At 32.2% G+C, this 20,455-nt stretch overlaps 3 protein-coding genes across 4 annotated transcripts; 1 reads left to right on the forward strand and 2 right to left on the reverse strand.

Annotated features, from left to right (window-relative positions):
- Positions 1 to 34: 34 nt before the first annotated feature.
- On the reverse strand, positions 35 to 5,070 carry LOC130820627 (protein AGENET DOMAIN (AGD)-CONTAINING P1-like). 2 transcript variants are annotated; one of them, XR_009045243.1, is made up of 4 exons: positions 4,127 to 5,070; positions 2,460 to 2,724; positions 1,300 to 1,377; positions 35 to 461 (listed from the first exon to the last, which is right to left on the reverse strand). XR_009045243.1 is itself a non-coding variant. In XM_057686076.1 (3 exons), exons 1-2 carry the CDS (start codon positions 4,563 to 4,565, stop codon positions 2,675 to 2,677), a joined length of 489 nt encoding a protein of 162 aa, XP_057542059.1. In that variant the 5' UTR covers positions 4,566 to 5,063; the 3' UTR covers positions 35 to 1,377; positions 2,460 to 2,674. The 2 variants fall into 2 exon arrangements, 1 of the variants encoding a protein (XP_057542059.1); XM_057686076.1 differs by having other exon boundaries at positions 35 to 1,377; positions 4,127 to 5,063.
- Positions 5,071 to 7,757: 2,687 nt separating this feature from the next.
- LOC130821467 (heavy metal-associated isoprenylated plant protein 28-like) lies at positions 7,758 to 18,124 on the forward strand. The gene is made up of 3 exons (XM_057687256.1): positions 7,758 to 7,861; positions 17,097 to 17,172; positions 17,742 to 18,124. The coding sequence occupies exons 1-3, from the start codon at positions 7,853 to 7,855 to the stop codon at positions 18,122 to 18,124; spliced, it is 468 nt and encodes a 155-aa protein (XP_057543239.1). The 5' UTR covers positions 7,758 to 7,852.
- LOC130821461 (uncharacterized) lies at positions 13,474 to 15,915 on the reverse strand. Its single transcript, XM_057687252.1, has 2 exons — positions 14,277 to 15,915; positions 13,474 to 14,200 (listed from the first exon to the last, which is right to left on the reverse strand). The coding sequence occupies exons 1-2, from the start codon at positions 14,448 to 14,450 to the stop codon at positions 13,823 to 13,825; spliced, it is 552 nt and encodes a 183-aa protein (XP_057543235.1). The 5' UTR covers positions 14,451 to 15,915; the 3' UTR covers positions 13,474 to 13,822.
- Positions 18,125 to 20,455: the final 2,331 nt, after the last annotated feature.

Consider the following 20,455-nt stretch of genomic DNA (forward strand, 5'->3'; position numbering starts at 1 on the left):
TTAACTTTAAAGAGGTGAGTAGAAATTTCGGCACCATCTCTATTAAAAACTGAGGATGTGACAAGGATATACAGAATAATAACATAACTAAACTAATCTGAGGCGTTTAATGCCTTTCAAAAATATGTCATGACGGAATAAATCATTGTCGGCTCCTCAAATCATCAACCCTAACGAGGATCGTGGTTCCAGTGTTAACGCATCGGTTTGACGGATACTATAGGAGTATTCTTACTGCCATACATCCAAAAACTATGCAGCGGAACTATGGATCATACAAGGAGTCATATGGCTCCATATAAAAGAATTATACAACCTCAAAAAGAAAACTTTACAAGTAATGTAAAAGTTACAAAGCATTAGACAACTTGTACACAATTGCTACGATCGTACTCCACTCTTTCCCTCAATACAATGCAAAAGAAGCGCTATACCTGTTACTTCAAACTATGATCCTCCTACTGCTCAACATAATGACCATAGTCAAATGTATCATAGCAGGAACATCATAGAGAGCATGAACAACAACAATAAACACATACACGTCAGTAATCAATGAGCTTATAACAATTAGAATAATAGAACAAAAGGGATAGGCGACGACATATCATAGCAATAACGAATCTACTCATTTGTCTAAACACTTCTGTTTACTCATGATTTCTCTTTCAAACTACTAACCCCTTGAAGTATGTATATTCAAAAGTAGTGGATCTTTTCTCTATTCATGGGATAGTGACACGGCCAAGGGCGTTATCAGCCACCTGGCGCCCATGGCAAAGTATGAGCTCATACCCCCTCCAGCTGACTCTCTCAGGTCCTACCTTCGTGAAAAACTAACACATTGGGGTACCAATCCAGTGAAATGGCCACCATATTGGGGTTTTCAAGGCCCGCATGGTAACACCTCGGTCAAGGGGCGTTATCAGCCACCCGGTGCCCAATGAAAAAAGTATGCTCATACCCCCCTTACGGCGATCCCGTCGGATCTAACCTAGGGGAATACTAAATCAATCGGACATAATTCTGTTGAGTCACGCCAACTAATCATATTCAAGGCTCAATAACTAGGGAATCACTTCGATACCACACACAACCATAGTGCATTCTCTACTATTTAGGGTTTTGTTCTCATAGTCTCCTAATGCTTTCATTCTACTTGCCTATACCACTATTATGACTATTCGATAGTATAGTTATTTTCTGGCGCTCTATAATTCTAATACGATGCATATAATCACGAAATATTGATAATACCTTAAACGATGAATATGATAATTAATTACTGTATGTACGTACCTGCAAGCGTCACTGCATGACCAAAAGTTATAAAAATCATCCAACTAAGGTCCAACTTTCCTCTTATGGACTGGGAACCTATACAAGTTAGGAATAGAACTAATAAGTTCCCTTAACTACTTTGTCATACCAACTAAATGCCCAAGTAACCACTATCACCCATTCAACACGAGTTTTCAATTACTCTAGCACGCACAGAACTCATTCAATACAAGTCAAAATCATTAACTCAACACAACATAAGTCTTTTCACTAATTTAAAAGTAAAAGCATCTGTGAATTGCTCCTTTTCATCAACTAATTTTGAGCATATCGGTTCGCGTTACCCAAAAATAACTAACTAATCACAACTAAGCCTTAAAATTTTAATATAACACTTACACAACGATAAGGCAAATCTTAGAGTTATCAAATCGCGATGTCATTTGTTACATTCTCCAAAGCTAGAAAGAACTATAATCAAAGCAACACGGCAAGTAAATTTAGCAACCATTGACGATACATTGACATTATGCTCTTGGCTTACTAACATTATGCATTATGACTTCAATAACAACCTAATAAGAGTACTTGTAATTCGCAACAATCAAACCACAACAATTAGCAACTATAATTCTCAATTTAACAACCAAAATCACTTCCATTGTCAAACTAAAATCATCACCCTTACTAATTATCACAACAATACCCATCGACGAAGTCTTAAAACAACTTTTAAGGTTATTTAATTAATCATCACACCACCAAAATATAGCATAAAACACACATCATTAATAATTTCATCTCTAAATCCACACTCTAGTCATTTCATGTTCAAAGATAACACTTTTAACCATTATCCATAGCATGAATCAATAAAACTAATACACCACCAAAATGTAACATGAAAGCCCACACCATTAATAATTTCATAGATAACACCTTTAATTATTACTCATAGTAAGATTCGAAGAAACCAACACACAATCAACACACAACCCATAATTTCTAATCACACTCCAAACGCTAAATCATAAATATGTTCAATTCATCCATCAAACTCTAACCCACAAAAAAATTCAATGAACTTAACACAAAACCAACATCAAACTCAATACACTCAATAAAACTCCAAATAAAAACTAGAAAATTAATTAGAGAACAGAGAAGAGATGACTTACAATGGGGGAACTAGTAAAGGGTGAGGGTATACGTGGTTGTTATGGTGGTGTGGAGCACGAAAATGGTGGAGGAAGGCTGCGTGGGCTGCTGCAGTTGGCGACACAACAGCTTGCTGCTGTTGTTGGGGGTAAAATGCCGCTGTTGCTGCCGCTAGGAGGGAGGAGAAGCCTGGTTGCTGCTCGTGGGAGGGTGGACGTTGGGCTGCTGCTGATGGTTACGTGGAGGATGAACGTTGGGCTGCTATTGGGCTGGTTGTGCCGCCAGCTGCCGGTGAGGGGAGTGAAATACCAAGTAGTTTTTCAAAATCGAAAATTACAATTAGTATGAGAGAGAGTTTGAGTTAGTCACGTCTAGAGTTTTTAAAGGAAACAAAATATTAGGTTAAAAGTCAAATTTAAAGTCGGATTTCCTTCAGGGTCGGAATGTCGGATTTTTAATAAGGTCCAACTCCGGTCCGTTTTTAACTCGAATTCGGATCGTGAAGTCGGAGTTGGAGTCGTATAACCTTTTCCTCAGACTCGAATCGGATTATTTTCCTCGAATTGAGTCGGACTAGGGTCGGATTCAGAGTGAATTGCCATCCCTACAGGGAGGGGGAGGCATGTGTTTTGAATGAGAGCAAGGGTATCTCACAGAAAATCCTAATCCATCCCTTTTTATTTTATTTTATTTATTTACTTATTTATTTATTTATTTATTTATTTATTTATTTATCTAGATTTATTTTCTTGTGAGGCCCAATTAAGAGACTCACCTTCATATGCTCACACATTTTAATAAAATAATCATTTTGATTCGAACTTCTTTATTTTAGAAATCGTATATATATATATATATATATATATATATATATATATATATATATATATATATATATATATATATATATATATATATATATATATATATATATATATATATATATATATATACACACACACACGTTAACATTTAAATTCTTATATGAAAGAAATTTATTAAAACTAATTCAAAAATAATTAGATATTTAAATTTTAAATAATTACGTCATTAAAATTTCGGGGTGTTACAATTATCTATTTTAATGCTTTAAAATTTACATTTTGAGTCATTAAATTTGACAATTAAAGCTTAAAAGACCAATTTTAAAAATTAAAATACCAATTCTAAGAGGCTCATAATTCTCATTCCAACTTTAGAGTAGAATGATTTAAATCTTAGAATTCTTATTAAAAACTTTAAAATTGACAATTTAAATCTTAAAATTGTAATTAGTATTTTAAATCTTAAAATTAGTCTTTATTTAAATTGATGTATTAGTTTTATTAAAAAAATTCACTAATTCTCTTTTGAGGTAATCTTACCATAAGATGATTTCAGTTAGGTCAGCTCAAATTATTGGGTTATTACGTTTTTTTACTAATGAGTTTTTTTTTTATGTTTTTTATTAATGGATTTTTTTATATAGATTCATCTCACGATTAGATATTTTCATATAGATAGGCTGGAAATTTTTAAAAATAAGTTTATTGAACGTAGACCAATACTCTATTCATAATCCTCTTAACATAAGGAACAGGACTAAAATCATGACAATAACTGTCCGTTAATTTGATCAATGATCATAAATAACATATCTACATCCTATGATCTCAAAAAATAAAAAAAAAAGGAAGAGATTCTCAACTAAAATTCTTGCTAGAACAAATCCAGTTACCATCAATCCAATCTTGATGAAGTCTCAAGTCACCGCGCAAATAACTGCATACTTCAAGCTCAACACCGTTATCCTGAAAGCTAACGTAATACCATGCTGCTTTTCCCCTTCCTTTGGCCTTCTTCTTCACCATTCCTTTCCACCATCCATCATTCGCAAAAGCATCAACTTCATCCTTCAATTCCAGCTTACAATTGCTATCAATTTCTGGCGGAACCGGACGAAGTTCATCGATGGTGAGAAATTCTCGAAGAGGATGTAATTCGTCTTCCGATAATAAAGTGTTGTATTGGACTATGAATTCGGTAGGATTAATTTGTGAAATAATGGTAGCTGCGTAGAATGAGTTTCGGAATCCATCTCCTTTGCCACAGACTTCTACTTGATCTCCTCGCTTGAATTTCGCCATTTTCAATCAGGTTGATTGATGATTTTCGGGAATTTTGTGTTTGCAGAGGAGTTTAGTGCATGCCGCTGAATTTATTTTATTTATGATGACACCAAATTGAATTTAATGCTGTAGCCTGTAGGTGTTTGAAGTTCGTTTCGTTGCATAAAAACCCTAAATCCTTTTTCTGTCAACTCTGCTAGCAAAGGGATTGGAAAACAATAATTCCGGTGAAAATTAATTTCGTATTACGAGAGTGAAGGAAAACGTGTTTAACGACACTAACTTATTCTGAATTGTACTCTCTAACTTTATTAATGTTCTACCTATTTAAAATATTCTATTTTGAAGAGAAAAATTTAATTAAGATTTTTAAAACTTGTATAAACGATCAAATATATCCATGTAAGTATGAGATTTTGTTAGATTCATCGTAATGTATACATTTTTGTAGACAAAGAATAAAATTTTCATCAATCCACCCTAGTAATACAGCACAAAAACAAACAGCCTTATATTAAGGCCTAAAAGAGATCAAGCATTCTCCGGTGGACGCTTACATACACCAAGGAGTGTCAATACTAGGGGAGCTAGGATAAGGCTTAGAACTCTCGGCTTAGTCTCACGCATAACAGATGAATCTAACGAGATCTCACATAGATATATTTTATTTTATATATATATGTTTTAAAAATCTAATTAATCTATCTAAAATAGAATATTCTATACGGAAAGAACAATTATCATAAAATAAAATAGAAAACCTAATTTTTAAATTTTAATCATTTAGGTTGTCTTGTAGAAGGCAAAATTGAAGGATTCTTTTTGAAAATTAGAATGTTTTGTAATTAAAAATATGAGCTCCGTCCCTTATTGATTACACTCAGATTTGGTGTTGTTTAGTTTTTTGTAATTATTATACATGTTGATCCCATAAAGAATGATACATTTTGAATTGTGATAAAAATTACACAAATTTTCAAATAAGATTTGCTTGTGCTGAGACAATTTATATTGTACTGACCCAATGTACATATGAAAAATTACCTAGAATAATCTAATATTTTCATCATTTTCATACAATAATTTCACCTATTGATTAATCATAAATAATTCAAATTTTAGGGGGTATTTATTTAGAGTTAACCAGGTTATTAGATGACTTTCTATAACAAGTTTTTTTTTTGAAAAAAAGATAAATTAAAATAAAATGTCAAAAAAAATATTAAAATAAATTTTTAAATTTTTTTTTCTGTTTTTTTATTGTTCAGAATTTTTTATATAAATTTTCAAATTGTTTTTTCTAATTTTTATTAATTTTCAGTTTAATTTTTTTGGAAAATAACGTACTTAGCAGATTATCTAGTTATCCAAATTTACTCTAAGAAAATATCACAAATTCAGCTAAAATTTAACAAATCAAAGTAATATAAATGAAACTTGATGTGTACAATTCAATTCTTTGTGGTGTAATAATTTTTATTAAACCATTAATTCAAAAGAATTTTTGTCTTTCAAGAGACTCGCACAATACTTGTCCACATCTTTACAACCTCTCAACTTTATTTTCAATTCTGAAAATATAAATTTTCCATTTAAAACAAATATTAGACTTTTAACTTCTTTTTATTACAATTTTGCTAGTGTATTTGATTATATTTGTTTATTAGTGTGTCGGTTATCCAATTATAATTTTTTCAAGGGTATCCGTCGTCTGAAAATATTTTTCTGTTAATCTATGGGCGAAATACACCGAATATGATGATGATAATGATAATAATTAGTTGTATGAAAATAATATTTTTTAATACATATCAATCATTAGACTATAATTTCTGATAAATATATCGACTATTTGATTCTTATAAATTCACCGCTTCGCCCCTAAAGGAAACAATATTCATTATAAATCAGTCATGAATCATGATCCATTTGGCCCGCCATGATTACCACACACCAAGACCGCCTCTTTAACCGGCGTTCGGCATTGCGCATTAGGTGTCATAACTCTTTAGTCCATCTCTTTTTTCTTGTACCTTTTCCCGTTTAGACGCCACCCTAGCTAAAACACTTCCATGTTATATGTCTATTTATTTTGTTTAATTATTTAATAACTATTTGCCTCTTTCTTTTTAGTATAAGTACTATATTTTTTATTTTATATATATGAGCGAAATACATTAGATATGATAATAATGATATATACTTTTTATTTCTTTAGGTGATCACATAATATATATAATTCATCAATAACAGAAATATTATTTTTGAGTTTTAGTATCATGATTAATTTGTACTATTCTATATATATATATATATATATATATATATATATATATATATATATATATATATATATATATATATATAATGGTTATTGTAGAATTGATTTTTCTTTTTATTGGTCCCTTTTATCCACAATATAAAACAATTTTTAATAGAGAGCTAGAGAGTTCACAATGCGTTAATTTAACTATTTTTATACGACTTTTATATATCTAAAACTATAACTTGTGAAAATAATACTGAAAGCTATAGTACAGGGCATCACATATATTTAAACCATATATTAAGTGTAGTTAATGGATTAACGTGGTGTAACTTTGAGATTACATCTAGTATAATAATTTCATGTGACGTTACACAATTTAAGGCTTTATTATTATGCTAATTATATAACTCATCAATAATACAAACTATTAAGTATTTAGTACTCCACTGTCACATGAAGATTATTTTATATTTTTCTCAGTCACGTTAAATTTGCTCTAATTTTATTTTTAATCATGATTCACATATTTTTTGAATTTTATTTATATATTTATTTATCTTTTCATCCCATTCACTTATTATTTTTCACTTTTACATAAAATACCACTTTATCGTGACAATTTTCATGTGATAAAAAGGGAGTAATTCAGTATCAAATTATTAGTTTTTTTATTGTTTATTATGATGCAAATTATAAGTCAACCACCACCATGCAAATAATGTTAACTTTGCTTGGAGTGGAAATGACCATAGATAATAGTCAACTATAATATTAATAATGAAAGAAAAGTCGGTGCATATTAATCATAAAAACCTTTTAATAATTGTTATGAAATGACAATAATAATTTTAAAAGATAAAGAAAAATAAAGATAGGTGTATACTTATAAAGATAGACCGTACCAGTAGAGAAAGTATCATTATAATTGTAAAAGGTGTTAATAAAGCCACATTAATTTGATAATTAGTTTATAACTAAATCAGCTTAATTTGCTTTGCCGATCAATCATTCATCAACAACATTTTAAGATCAAAAGATGGCCACGGTACGTAATCTTTCAACCTACTACGTTACTTTCTCAATTCAAGCTTCATACTACTACTATGCACTTTAATATTTGCTTTTTTTTTTTTTTTTTATAATTATATGTTTTTCCTATTGAAATTTAAATGTAGTTAATTTAAAGAGACATGTAACAATGTCATTCTTGTCTAGTATATTATGTAGCAATAATTATAATTTATGTGGTATTTACGTGCCATTTGATTATTAGTATTATCTAATAATAATGAGAATTTTTTTTTGAGATTAATAATAATGAGAATTTGTGAATATTTATTATTTCATTATATGTATTATGTTATTAGTGGAGTTTTCACTATCATACATGTGTTTTCTTCACCAATTTTCATTATCACCTAATATCACATTTTTAAGTGGTTTTTTTGAAGTGGTGATGATAAATTAGTTATTGATTGAGGATTGATATTGTGAAGAATAACAAATTATTAGAGTGGGACAATCTTGATCTTAAACCTTACAAATTTGTTAATTTAATATAATTACATTACATATTCCTTATTATCATTATTACCATTTAATATCAATAATCAATCGGACTATTAAAATATGACAGTTGATAGGAGGTCGAATACTCTCTAGGGGGGGGGGTGAATAGAGAGTATGGGCGTTTAAAATTTTTTTGTGGAAGCTTATGTCAAGAGATTGAGAAATCTTTCAAAACTGTTTTCTGGGACAGTTTTGAGTCAATTAATAAAACAATAACGTATGTGAAGAAATTAAACTTTAAAGAATAACACACGATATGTTAATGAAGTTCGGTTCTAAACAACCTACTCCTCGCCTATGGGTTCTCTTTCAACCCGTAGGATTTCAATGCCTTTTATTAATGCGTCTTTAATACAAACAAGAAGATCTCACTATCTCCTCACACCACGTTCTTCCCCTTGAAGAACCGTATTACAAGTCCCTTTAATAAAAGCAAATCCCAATCTCCCAATAGAGATTACAAGTTGAACACTTTGAAAAGTATTCTAAGTTAGGTGTATTAAACTATGAAAATAATCTAACTCTTCTTAACACTTAAGCCTATTACAAATTGTAAGAGCTAGATGAATTAAGAATTACAACTCTTTTTAATACTTAGAGAATTTATAGATCTTAAGTCAAGAGAAAATAATGTAGAAAGATATGCGTGGAGGTGTATCCTTAATTCTAAAATGAAGCCTTGTATTTATAGATGTTACGCCTCAACATCTCCTTGTAGAGCAAGAAAGCTTCATCAGTTAAATTTTGTTGATCTGGATATTCTGTGCCAGTCTTCAAGACCTTGAGCTTTATGTCAAACTGACGTGTACTGATAGCTTGTATAATTTCGTCATTGTTGCTGTAATTTGTCTTTGATAACCAATACTATGCTGTCACATTAGAACTCATACAAGAAATTGAAAACTCAGCAAAAATCAGATTAATCAACGTGTAAACACTTATTCAAATTAATTCCTACATTTAGCATTAATTCAAATAGTCATTTCCCATTTTTAGTATCAATTTAAATTACCATCTTATTTAAAGGAAACTCTTTAATTAGCTTAACAACTAATATAAATTCAAATATAACCGTGTACTATAATTAACACAACGTGTGTACCTTGTACTATAACAATTAATCATCAAAATATCTTAAACATATATTTTAAATTCAAATTCAAATATAAAATATCCAATCGTTTAAGATAAGACGTGTTATAATATATTCAAACTTAATTTCAAATAATATCAAAGTAAATTTTAATGAACCTTGACCTATTAAAATATTTCAAAGTTAATTTTAATGAACCTGGACCTATTAAAATATTTCAAATATTAAATTAATTTTAATGAACCTGGACCTATTAAAATATTTCAAATATATTTACAAAACTAAACTTGTTATAAACATAATTATCTTCAAGACATTGAAACTAATTTTAAGACTTATAAATTTAACCTTAAGATAATCTTAAGTTATTTAAGCATATTCCAATAATTCGGACTTAAACATATATCAATTATTAAATTTATATCCAATATAATTTTAGACTAGCATCATTTAAGAGAGTTGAGTCTTCAAAATATGTAAATGCAGAAAATACATTGTTTTATCAAATCATGCTTTAGTTAGTATATTGAATTGAATGCTTGATATTTTCTTACTTCACTACAAAAAAAAAGAAGCAAACTTCCGACTAGCAAAACAGTCGGAATTTAGTCGGTATAGGGCTATACCGACTAAATTCTGACTGAATCTGTCTAGTCGGCTCAAAATGGTCGAAAATTTGCTTTAGTCGGTATATTAGTCAGAATTCCGACTAAAAAAGAGGTGGTAGGAAATTTGTCGGAATTCCGACCAAATCAGTTGGTAGGTATTTTGTCGGCATATTCCGACTAATCTCCTACTAGCCTTCAGTCGCAAAAGTCCGACAACCTATATGTTCGCAGATTAGTCGGAATATTAAAAAATCAAAATTTTCTTCGTTTTTTCAGAAAATTGGTTATTATGATATTAATTTTATTTTCCAACTAGTTTCCGACTAATTAATAGTAGGTATTTATTCGGAAAAGTCAAACCACAAATTTGACTAAATCTGACCAGAAAAAGGCGGCTAAGCATTCCGACTAAATTGTTACTAAATGTTAGTCGACTAATGTTCGGAAAAGTCAAACATGAAATTTGACTGTATTCAACTAAGAAAAGGCGGCTATTTCTTCCGATTCAATTCCTACTACTTTTTAGTCGAAAAATTTTATTATTAAAATAATTAATCTGGTCCAATGTGGTCAATATCATTGACCACATTTGACCAGATTTCTTATTTTATCGATAAAATAAATTATCGATCAAACAAAACAATAAAACGATAAAAATATGATTAAATACAATTGAAACTAAATATATATACAAATATACAAAAAAAATAAAAGTATCTGCCAAATAAATTATACAATTCCAAATTGTTCCCGAACATAATTCAACATTAAAAAAATTAAAAACAATGGTTTAGTTGGATGGTGGAGGCGGAGGAGGTTGTTGGAAAGCCGGGTTCTGCTGGAACAACGTGGGCACAAAGAATAACAAATGGTTTACCTCTTCCCTCGTTTAGCGTTGCTCTTCCACAAGGGCCATATGCTCCTCCCCTTGGAAATGGCATTGTTGAGGCGATCATCTATATTATCCAAGACTTCTTGAAGATGATCTAGCCTCTCATAAACCATTTGGACCGGTAGAGGAGCGGCTTGGTGTTGGGATTGTGGCGTCATAAACTCAGCATAATAATGTTGTGCCGCTTCACCAACACCATAGAGAGCCTTAGAGGGCTCTTCTTCCTTGGCGCCTGTGATTCGATGTTTTTAACGGCCTGAAAATAGGCATCGTTCAACGCTCAATAGACGCATCCACGGGGAGAGGTGCAATGAGGCGCTTGTATTCATCCTAAACATTTACACAATGAATTTGTAAAAATTTCGGCAGAGTTTCTTCTGTAAATTAACAAAAACCAAAACTTAAGTAACCCCTGAAATATAAACCAATATAGATAAACTATGTATCTAATTCTAAAACAGATAAAAATCCAGCATTTCCTTAATGTCCAATATCAGCTATTCTAAAGAATGTTCTAAAACAGCTAACCTACCAAGAGCTAACCTACCAAAAGTTAATCTAATTTTTTAGGTTAACCAAAAATGCTAACCAAAAATAAGGTAGAAAAGAAGTTAAACTTACACTTATAGCCTCGGACTTCTCGTTGACCCACAGCAAACCATCTCTGGTTCACACTTTATGTGTGTGAAGAAACAACTCATAAGAAGAAGGCGTCCTTTGTTGCACTTGCTCCTGAAAATTAATTTCATGAATGGTTATATATATATATATATATATATATATATATATATATATATATATATATATATATATATATATATATATATATATATATATATATATATATATATATATATATATATATATATATATATATTAAATAAATAAACTTAAAGAAATAAAAACTTATACCAAAATGCGCAATGTCTTGTGCGCAGACACCGAACTGCCGGTATGGGTGACTTCAGTCGCACCACCCTCTTCTTCCCCCTAGCAGCAGTTCCTCCTACCTTTGGACCCATGAAATTGAAACTCTTTGGACTTTCAGAAACTTACCCACCTTTCCCAAATCTCCTTCGCCACCCAACTCGGCTGGTCGTTGTACGACTTATAAGGTTGCACAGTTCTTGGGTCAATCCTTTGTCCTTAGCTGTTTCTCATTCTAGGCATGACTTGATAACATAAAATTAATCGTGTAAACAACTATTATTATTATTATTATTATTATTATTATTATTATTATTATTATTATTAATTCACAAAAAAATTAAACAACCCAAAGCCACCCCAAAACCACCCCACAACCGCCCCTAAACCACCCCACAGCCGCCCCTAAACCACCTCTCACACACACACACACATATATATTTCGAAATTCAGAAAAAAAAAAAAATCAACCACAAAAAATAGTCCCATATTTACAAATCAACAATATTTTATGTATATATCTCGAAATTCAAAAAAAAATCAAAAAAAAACCATAACAAAATAAAAAAAAACCATAACAAAGAATCAATGGACATGCTTAATCGAAAATCAAACAAAAAATCCCCAAAAATTACTCATGCTCATACTTAAACGAAAATCAAACAAACAAAACCCCAAAAATTACTAAAACATGTCGAAAATTCACATGAAAATTCAAAGATATAAACTCTAATTTGTAATAATCTTGTTCATAATCAAGTAATAAACTAACAATAACACAAATTAATCACTAAAAAACAATGCATAATCATTTTAATAATCAACATCATATTCATTTTAATAAACCAAATTAATCATTAAAAAAATTCAAAATATAAAAATAAGGCTAACCTTTATAGTCGAAGAGTAGTAGACGTAGTAGTCGGCAAAATATTGAAGTATAACCCAAAAACCCGTCGGAGAGGAAGAAAAGCCAACAAATTCGTCGGAGAGGAAGAAGAGAAAGGGAGTTAAGTGAGAAAGGATTAGGGTAAATCAAAGGAATGGCGTTTTTTGGTGAAAAAATCCTTGTTATATCAATAGGTTATCGACTAAATTCCGACTAGCAGTCGGTCGCAGGTTAGTCGGTGGGATATTTTACAGCTTCAACTCCTACACTCAATGTATTCAATGACTTTTCAGTGGGCATTGGGAAGGTAAAATAACTTTTCAGTATGCCAACTAAACTCCGACAAAAATCCAATCACAAGTAAATCGGTATGCTGAGTTGTGTTACCTTCCCAATACCTCTGAATTGTCAGTGAATCTTCTCAGAAGATTTTGAAATTCAAATTTCCAACTGTTCACCTACCAAAAAATAGTCGATATCTGGTCGGAACTTCAGAAAACAAAAACAAACGCGCCTTTTGAATTTTCAGTTTATTTGTATTATTATTAATTAAAACTTTGTTTTTCATTTATAATTAAAATTATTTTTAGTTTTAATTTTAATAATTACTAAAATTGAAAATCGTTCCAACTTTAAAAATGAAAGAACTTAAATAAACATACGACTAAAAAAAATATTGTATATCAAAATATTTATTGGGTTACATAATTGTCATCGACATCATCATCGTCAGATAATACACGATCTTCGTCGATGTCTTCATTTTCATCGATATCATCAATCGTTTCGTCTAACACTAACAAATCACCAGCTGGATCACGCAACGGTGTGACTATTTCCTCCGAAACATCTACATTTACCACAAAATCCGGTGATTTCTCTTCCAGTTGGAAAGCACTTTCCTCGAAATGCTTTGATCTGACTTTGCAAACATCTCGCTAATCTTTCATGTTATGCTTTAAACTCGAATAAGGTAGATAATAAACTTGGAAAGCTTGACTTGCTAGCACAAAAGGATCGTACTTTCTTTACGATCGACCAATATGAACGTCAACCAGCTTGTACCGTGGATGGATTCTAGTACCATGGCCATATACGGTGGTAGTTTGATCATACCATTGACATTTGAACAGTGTGGCCCTTTTAATTGGAAGTGCCCGATACTCAAGCTCAATAATGTCCTCTAACTTACCATAAAAGTTTGTTTCATTGGAACTGTTGTCATCAGATTTAACGCACACCTCGCTGTTTTCAGTAGATTTCTTTTTAGCAGACTGGGACATAGTGTGAAATCTATAACCATTCATGTAACAAACATCATAGCAATGTGCCTTCTGCAAAGGTCCCTCGGCGAGGTCCTTTAAAATGTCAGCATTCTCCACACCATCAAGAAGCCCGTCCCTAGACTGCATATTATTAATAATTTAACTTAGTCTGTAATACTACTAACATTCAAATTTACAATGTTAAACGTATACTTACAATCTGTTGAAATTGACGTGCAAATTGGTTTTGCACCACATGATCAATCCGCTCTGGGTTTAAATTTGGTTCGTACTTTTTGATTAAGTGCACAAATTGATCATAAAAGTGATTAACCTCCGGAAAGTTTCGCAAAACATATGTTTGAGCAATGTTGAGATCTGCTTCATCCATTATAAGAACCTTACCCCTCCTATGGAATTTGATTGGATGTGTGAATATGGACAAAACACCCAATTTGACGTTAAAGCGTCCGTCATCGTTTCTAGGAAGATCTCTAACTCTGCATCGAACGTCTTGCCCAAAGTAATGCGAGACAAAGTATGATGCTCCTTCTGTAAGATATGCATTACAGATCGAAGCCTCAACATGCTCTTTGTTTTTGACATTAAGCTTTAAATGTCAAAGGTACCTGTAATTTTTGACATTAAGCTTTAAATAGTAATAATTAAGATTTGCTGACTTGTAACTTAAATAATAATTAGTTTTAAAATTTACCTCTCAAATGGATACATTTACCTATATTGTATCGAACCAGCTATCCTTGCCTCGTAACTAGATGAACAGGGAGATATTCCATGACATCAAAGAATGTTGGAGGAAATATAGTCTCTAATTTACAGAGCACCACTGCAATTTCCTTATCTAACCTCCACATATTAGCTGCAGAAATCTTTGTAGAAGTAAGACTTCTAAAGAACAGACTAACTTCTGTTTGAGCTTCCCATACTTTAGCTGGCAGCAATTCCCCAAATGCTATGGGAATTAATCGTTCCATGAACACATGAAAGTCATGACTCTTCATCCCGAATATCTGATGTTTAGCCATGTCGATATTCCTGGCTAAATTTGAAACATACCCATCAGATCTTAGAGTTTGAAGCCACTCTAAAAGGACAATTATTTGTTGTCTATTAAGTGTGTATGAGGCCTTGGGGATGGTTGAACCAACTAGATGCAATTCCGATCGGAAGCCGAGCTTGGCTAAATTTTGACGTGCCTTTAGATGATTCTTAGCTTTTCCCGGCACACACATTAATGTGTTGAAAATATTATCAAAAAATTTCTTCTCAATGTGCACCACGTCCAAGTTGTGACAGATCATGTTTGTTCTCCAGTACGGTAGATCCCAAAAAATGCTTCTCTTCTTCCATCCAACACAGTACTTACTGATTTCAGCGTTGTACTTAGATGCATCATCTTCAAATACCCGTAAAAACCCAAAACGATCCAGCTCCTCTAACAGCTCATTTCCCGTACGTAACTAATATCCTTCTCAACAGCTCCATGACTGAAATTTTTCCGATTTCTGCGGTACGGGTGTTTCCTATCTAAAAATCTCCTATGTGAGTCAAACCAACTCACTTTTCTGCTGTATCTTAGATAGAAGGCTTTGGAATCATCCATACAGTACGGACAAGCGTGCATGCCAGATGTACTCTACCCTGACATCATCGAATAAGCTGGAAAGTCGTTGATTATCCATATTAAAGCTGCACGAAAAATTTAATAAGCTTTTAGGATGGCCATTTATTCGTAAAAATTAAAAGTACTAAATAGAAATAGTAGTTTTTCTTAAATATATCCTCGTATGTACTATAAAAAGTGAAAATGTTAAATATATGTTTCTCAAATCTAACGAAATTCAGCATTGGAAAATTTACTTATTGGTTTTGTTGCAAGATCAAATTTTACTAATAATAATTTGCGAATCAAAGCTTTAAAACTGCACTCTTGTACGAATTACAGCCTTAAAAAATAAACATACAGGGCGTAATTAGCACAAGAGCGCAATTTGAAGCTCCAACTCGCAAATAATTATTTTACTAATTTTAGTAAGATTTAATTGTTGCAATTTGACACAAGTAAATAATACGATGTTGAATTTCATTAGATTTGAGGAACATATTTTACTCATTTCTAACACATTTTTATAATACATATACAAGAATAAAATTAAGAAAAACTACTATTTCGGATAAGTACTTGATTATTACAAAAAATGACCGCACCTAATAGCTTATTAAAATTTTTTTCTCAAAATAAATACAACATGCATCTTACCATATAAAATAATGCATATAACAAAATTATAACTAAAATTAAATTAATGAAAATACAACTAAAATTAATGTAAGGATAAATAATGTAATTAACAGAAAAAAACTTACCTTAATATTGTAAAGAATACTTATTAATTTTGAGAGATAATGTAAATATAATAATGTTATATGTAAGAAATTAAGGTATTTAGGAGAAAGAAAGTTTTATAGAGAGTGAGATGTGAAATGAGTGAAAAAAATTATTTGTTGGTGGAGGGTATTTATAGAAGGAATTCAAGATCTTCCGACTAATCACCAACTAACCTCCGACAAACTTTTTCACTACAAAATTACCAACCAAATTCCGACTATTTCGTCTGTTGGAATATTTTCGACCAATTTATTAGTTGGTAAACAGTCGAAATTTCCTACCATTTACCAGTTAGTAGGGATATAGTCGGAAATTCCGATTGTAAGTGTTTAGTCGGTATTTTGGTCGGCAAATTCCAATTGTTTGGTAGTAGTCGGAGATTGTAGTGGGAAACTTGCATTTTTTGTAGTGCTTATTCTATCCATAATTCTAATGACTATGAGTATCATTTTTTTTTATAATGTTGTAAATGTGAGGACGCTGAGTTTCAAAATTGTTATAATTTTGTATATATATATTTTGTGAAAATGTTATATATATACATATATTTTGTGTTAATTTTTTATTTACTAACAATTAATTTGTATTTTCACTAGCAATTTTTTCTATATCTTCCACTGAAATCAGGTGACAGAGATGAGAGTGCATATGTGTTGTCATGGATGTGAATCCAAGATCAAGAAAACATTACAAAAAATGAAAGGTAAAATAATTACTCATAAATCAAACTATCCTTCTGATTTGTAGTGGCGGATCTAAAATGATGTCACTGAAGTCAGTTAACATTATTTAAATCTAAAACAAAATTAAATATTATATATAAATATACCCTAGATAAGTTGTTATGTATATTGTCTTCCACATATGTGACCATGTATGGATCAAACTCAATAGGTGGATTTTACTTAAAATTAACATCACTCGTTTTTTTGGATCATTCATTGCTCATTTGATTACATTTATTAAATTTAGTTATAATTTAGATTGTGTGAAGGAACCAACTCAACCAAAAGTTTAAATTGATGGTTGAGGTATCAAAATTTGTTATGAAGTATACTCTAATACGCCTCCTCACATGAGAGTCCAGTGGACTAAAAGTGTTGATGCGCACATGTGCTGAATATTCCACTCTAAATGAGAGGTGGTTGAGATGCTCTTATCACGCTAGCTTCTGATATCATATCAAGGAACCAACTCAAGCAAAAATTTAAACTAATGATTAAGGCCTTAAAATATATTATATAATTTAACAGATTGCGATAATTAAAATAGGAATAAATGAAGTAGAAATAGACATGGGTTTACAAAAAGTGACAGTAAATGGAAGTGTAGAGCAAAAGAAGATATTAAAAGCAGTAAGAAGAACAGGAAGAAGAGCAGAACTATGGCAATTTCCATATCAACCAGAATTGAGGAGTTTTACACATCAATACCCAAATCAATGCCAAACAAATGCTTCATCAGCATCAACAGTATTAAATGCTAATTATGCACATCCACAACCAGCAGCTTCTTCTTACAACTACTTCAAGCATGGATATGATGGTCATCAATTTCATGGCTACTATAATTCTAATCATTCTTCTTCTACTGTTGGTGGAAGAACTGGTGATGTTTTTAGTGATGAGAATCCTCATGCTTGTTCCATTATGTGACTTACTAGTTCACTTAATTAATTAATAAGCTATGTAATTTAATTAACTTTATTTTTGGTGTATCATTAATTCATGTAATAATTGCTTTTTTATACTTTGTATGGAATATTGATGTTTCTAGAAGGATTGGGCACAAAATTAAGAAAAAATAAAATCATATAGATAATGAATATATTATTTTATTGAATAATAATTTTAGGTAAATTGCACATAACTTGCACATGTCACAACCCTTCTCTATCTTCTCTTCAAAATCTTCAAACCACAGTCTACCTTACCTGCTCAAAATCTAAGTTCACTAAACTTCCTTACTACTCCAGTCAGTCTAAAGCCAAAAATCTCTTTCATCTCATACACATTGATATTTGGGGTGCATACAGGGTGCCAAGCTGAGGAAACCATAGGTACTTCCTCACCTTAGTGGATGATCATTCCAGAACCACTTGGGTTCATCTACTCAGACACAAATCAGATGCTTATTCAGTCATCAAAAGCTTCATTGCCATGGCCAAGACTCAATATAACAAGCACGTGTGTATTATTCGCTCAGACAATGCACTTGAATTTGATGATCATCAATGCAAACTCTCTTTTCTGATCAGGGAATCATTCACCAAACTTCATGTGTCAGTAGACCCCAACAAAACGGGAGGGTGGAGAGAAAACACCGGAACATTCTTGAAAGGGCCGTGCCTTAAGGTTTCATGCAGGTATGCCTATTGAGTTTTGGGGCGATTGTGTGCAGCTGTATATACCACTAATAGACTTCCAACCTCAGTTCTGAAATTCTTATCCCCATATGAAATTTTGCACAACACAAAACCAACTTATGAGCACCTTCGAGTTTTTGCTTGTCTTGCCTTTGCCAGTAATCCCTCTTCCACATCTGATAAATTTGAGCCAAGAGGAGTTCCATGTGTTTTTTTCGGAGATCCTTCCAATCAAAGAGGCTACAAACTCCTTCAGTTGGGATAATAACAAAGTGTTCACTAGTAGGGATGTTACCTTTTATGAGCATATTTTTCTTTACAAAATGTTCACCTCTCCTCCTCCCATTTCCACACCTATTGTTCACATTCAACCTCATGATCCAGTAACGCCCTCCTTACCACCTCTCTTACCTACTCCTTCTTCCTCTCTACCTCCCTCATCTAGTACTCTTGTACCTCCTCCACTACGAAGATCTTCTCGACCACATCAACCACCTTTATGGCATACTGACTATGCTATGGCAAGTTCCTCAACCTCCTGTCAAAATAAATCATATTGGTCAAGCCCAAGTCAGACCTGCCTTCTTCTCTTTTTAGGCTCAATCTTCCCTTATTATTGATCCCTTCCATTTTAAACATGATGTCACTCAACCACATTGGGTCCATGCTATGAATGACGAATTAGCTGCTCTTGAAAGCAATCATACATGGGATATCACTGATCTTCCTCCCTCTAAACGGGGCATTGGTTGTAAGTGGCTCTACAAAACTAAACTTCATGCTGATGACAGCTTAGACAAACACAAAGCTCGCCTTGTTATTCTTGGGAATCACCAACGCCCTTTGGAGGACTATACTCAGACCTTTGCTCCAGTGGCTAAAATGACTACCATGCGCTCTCTCCTTGCTGTTGCAGCCATCAACCATTGGACAGTCCACCAAATGGACGTCAAAAATGCTTTTCTACATGGTGACCTTGATGAAATTGTCTATATGAAACTCCCTCCAGGTTATACATCCCTTGGTTCTCGCATTTCTCTCCAATCCCAGGGGGAGTTACATACCTCTCCCACTCCCACCTCCCCTCCTAAAGTCTGCAAGCTCCTCAAATCCTTATGGGCTGAAACAAGCCCCTAGACAATGGTTTTCTAAACTCAGCACAGCCCTTCAGTCCTTTCAATTCACTCTATCCACAGCTGATTCTTCTTCGTTTATCAAACACACTGCTAACTCTATTATTACTGTGTTAATATATGTTGATGACGTTTTAATTGCAGGGAAACAAATCTCAAGCCATAGACTCATGTAAAGCATTTCTTCACTCTCAGTTTCATATGAAGGATATGGGTCCTGTCTGATATTTTTTGGGGATTGAGGTTGACCACTCTTCGCAAGGCTTCTTTTTGTCACAGAAAAAGTACATTCAAACAGCAGCAGTTTCTTCTACTCAAGCTTGGAGTTCAGCCATCTTCCTCTCAGCTTGAAGGGGAGTATTGAAGCCCATGGGCCTTCCTCTATTTTCTAGTCCATCAGCAGCAGCTGTTGCAAGATCTAGATTCATTGCATTCAAGAATATTCTTCTGCATGAAATTTCTATTTTGTGTCAGTTGAGTCATCAATT

The sequence above is a fragment of the Amaranthus tricolor genome, chromosome 1 (assembly GCF_026212465.1).
Source record: "Amaranthus tricolor cultivar Red isolate AtriRed21 chromosome 1, ASM2621246v1, whole genome shotgun sequence".
Classification (NCBI taxonomy): domain Eukaryota; kingdom Viridiplantae; phylum Streptophyta; class Magnoliopsida; order Caryophyllales; family Amaranthaceae; genus Amaranthus; species Amaranthus tricolor.

Excerpts from the sequence above, each read along its gene's own strand:
- LOC130820627 (XM_057686076.1), bottom strand. The coding sequence starts at position 4,565 with ATGGCGAAATTCAAGCGAGGAGATCAAGTAGAAGTCTGTGGCAAAGGA. Across the intron at positions 2,725-4,126 it reads TTGTTCTAGCAAGAATTTTA|CTGGCGGCACAACCAGCCCA; the intron begins GTTGAGAATCTC and ends CCTCACCGGCAG.
- LOC130821467 (XM_057687256.1), top strand. Across the intron at positions 17,173-17,741 it reads AACATTACAAAAAATGAAAG|GAATAAATGAAGTAGAAATA; the intron begins GTAAAATAATTA and ends TAATTAAAATAG.
- LOC130821461 (XM_057687252.1), bottom strand. The coding sequence starts at position 14,450 with ATGGATGAAGCAGATCTCAACATTGCTCAAACATATGTTTTGCGAAAC. Across the intron at positions 14,201-14,276 it reads CACGTCAATTTCAACAGATT|TCTAGGGACGGGCTTCTTGA; the intron begins GTAAGTATACGT and ends AATAATATGCAG.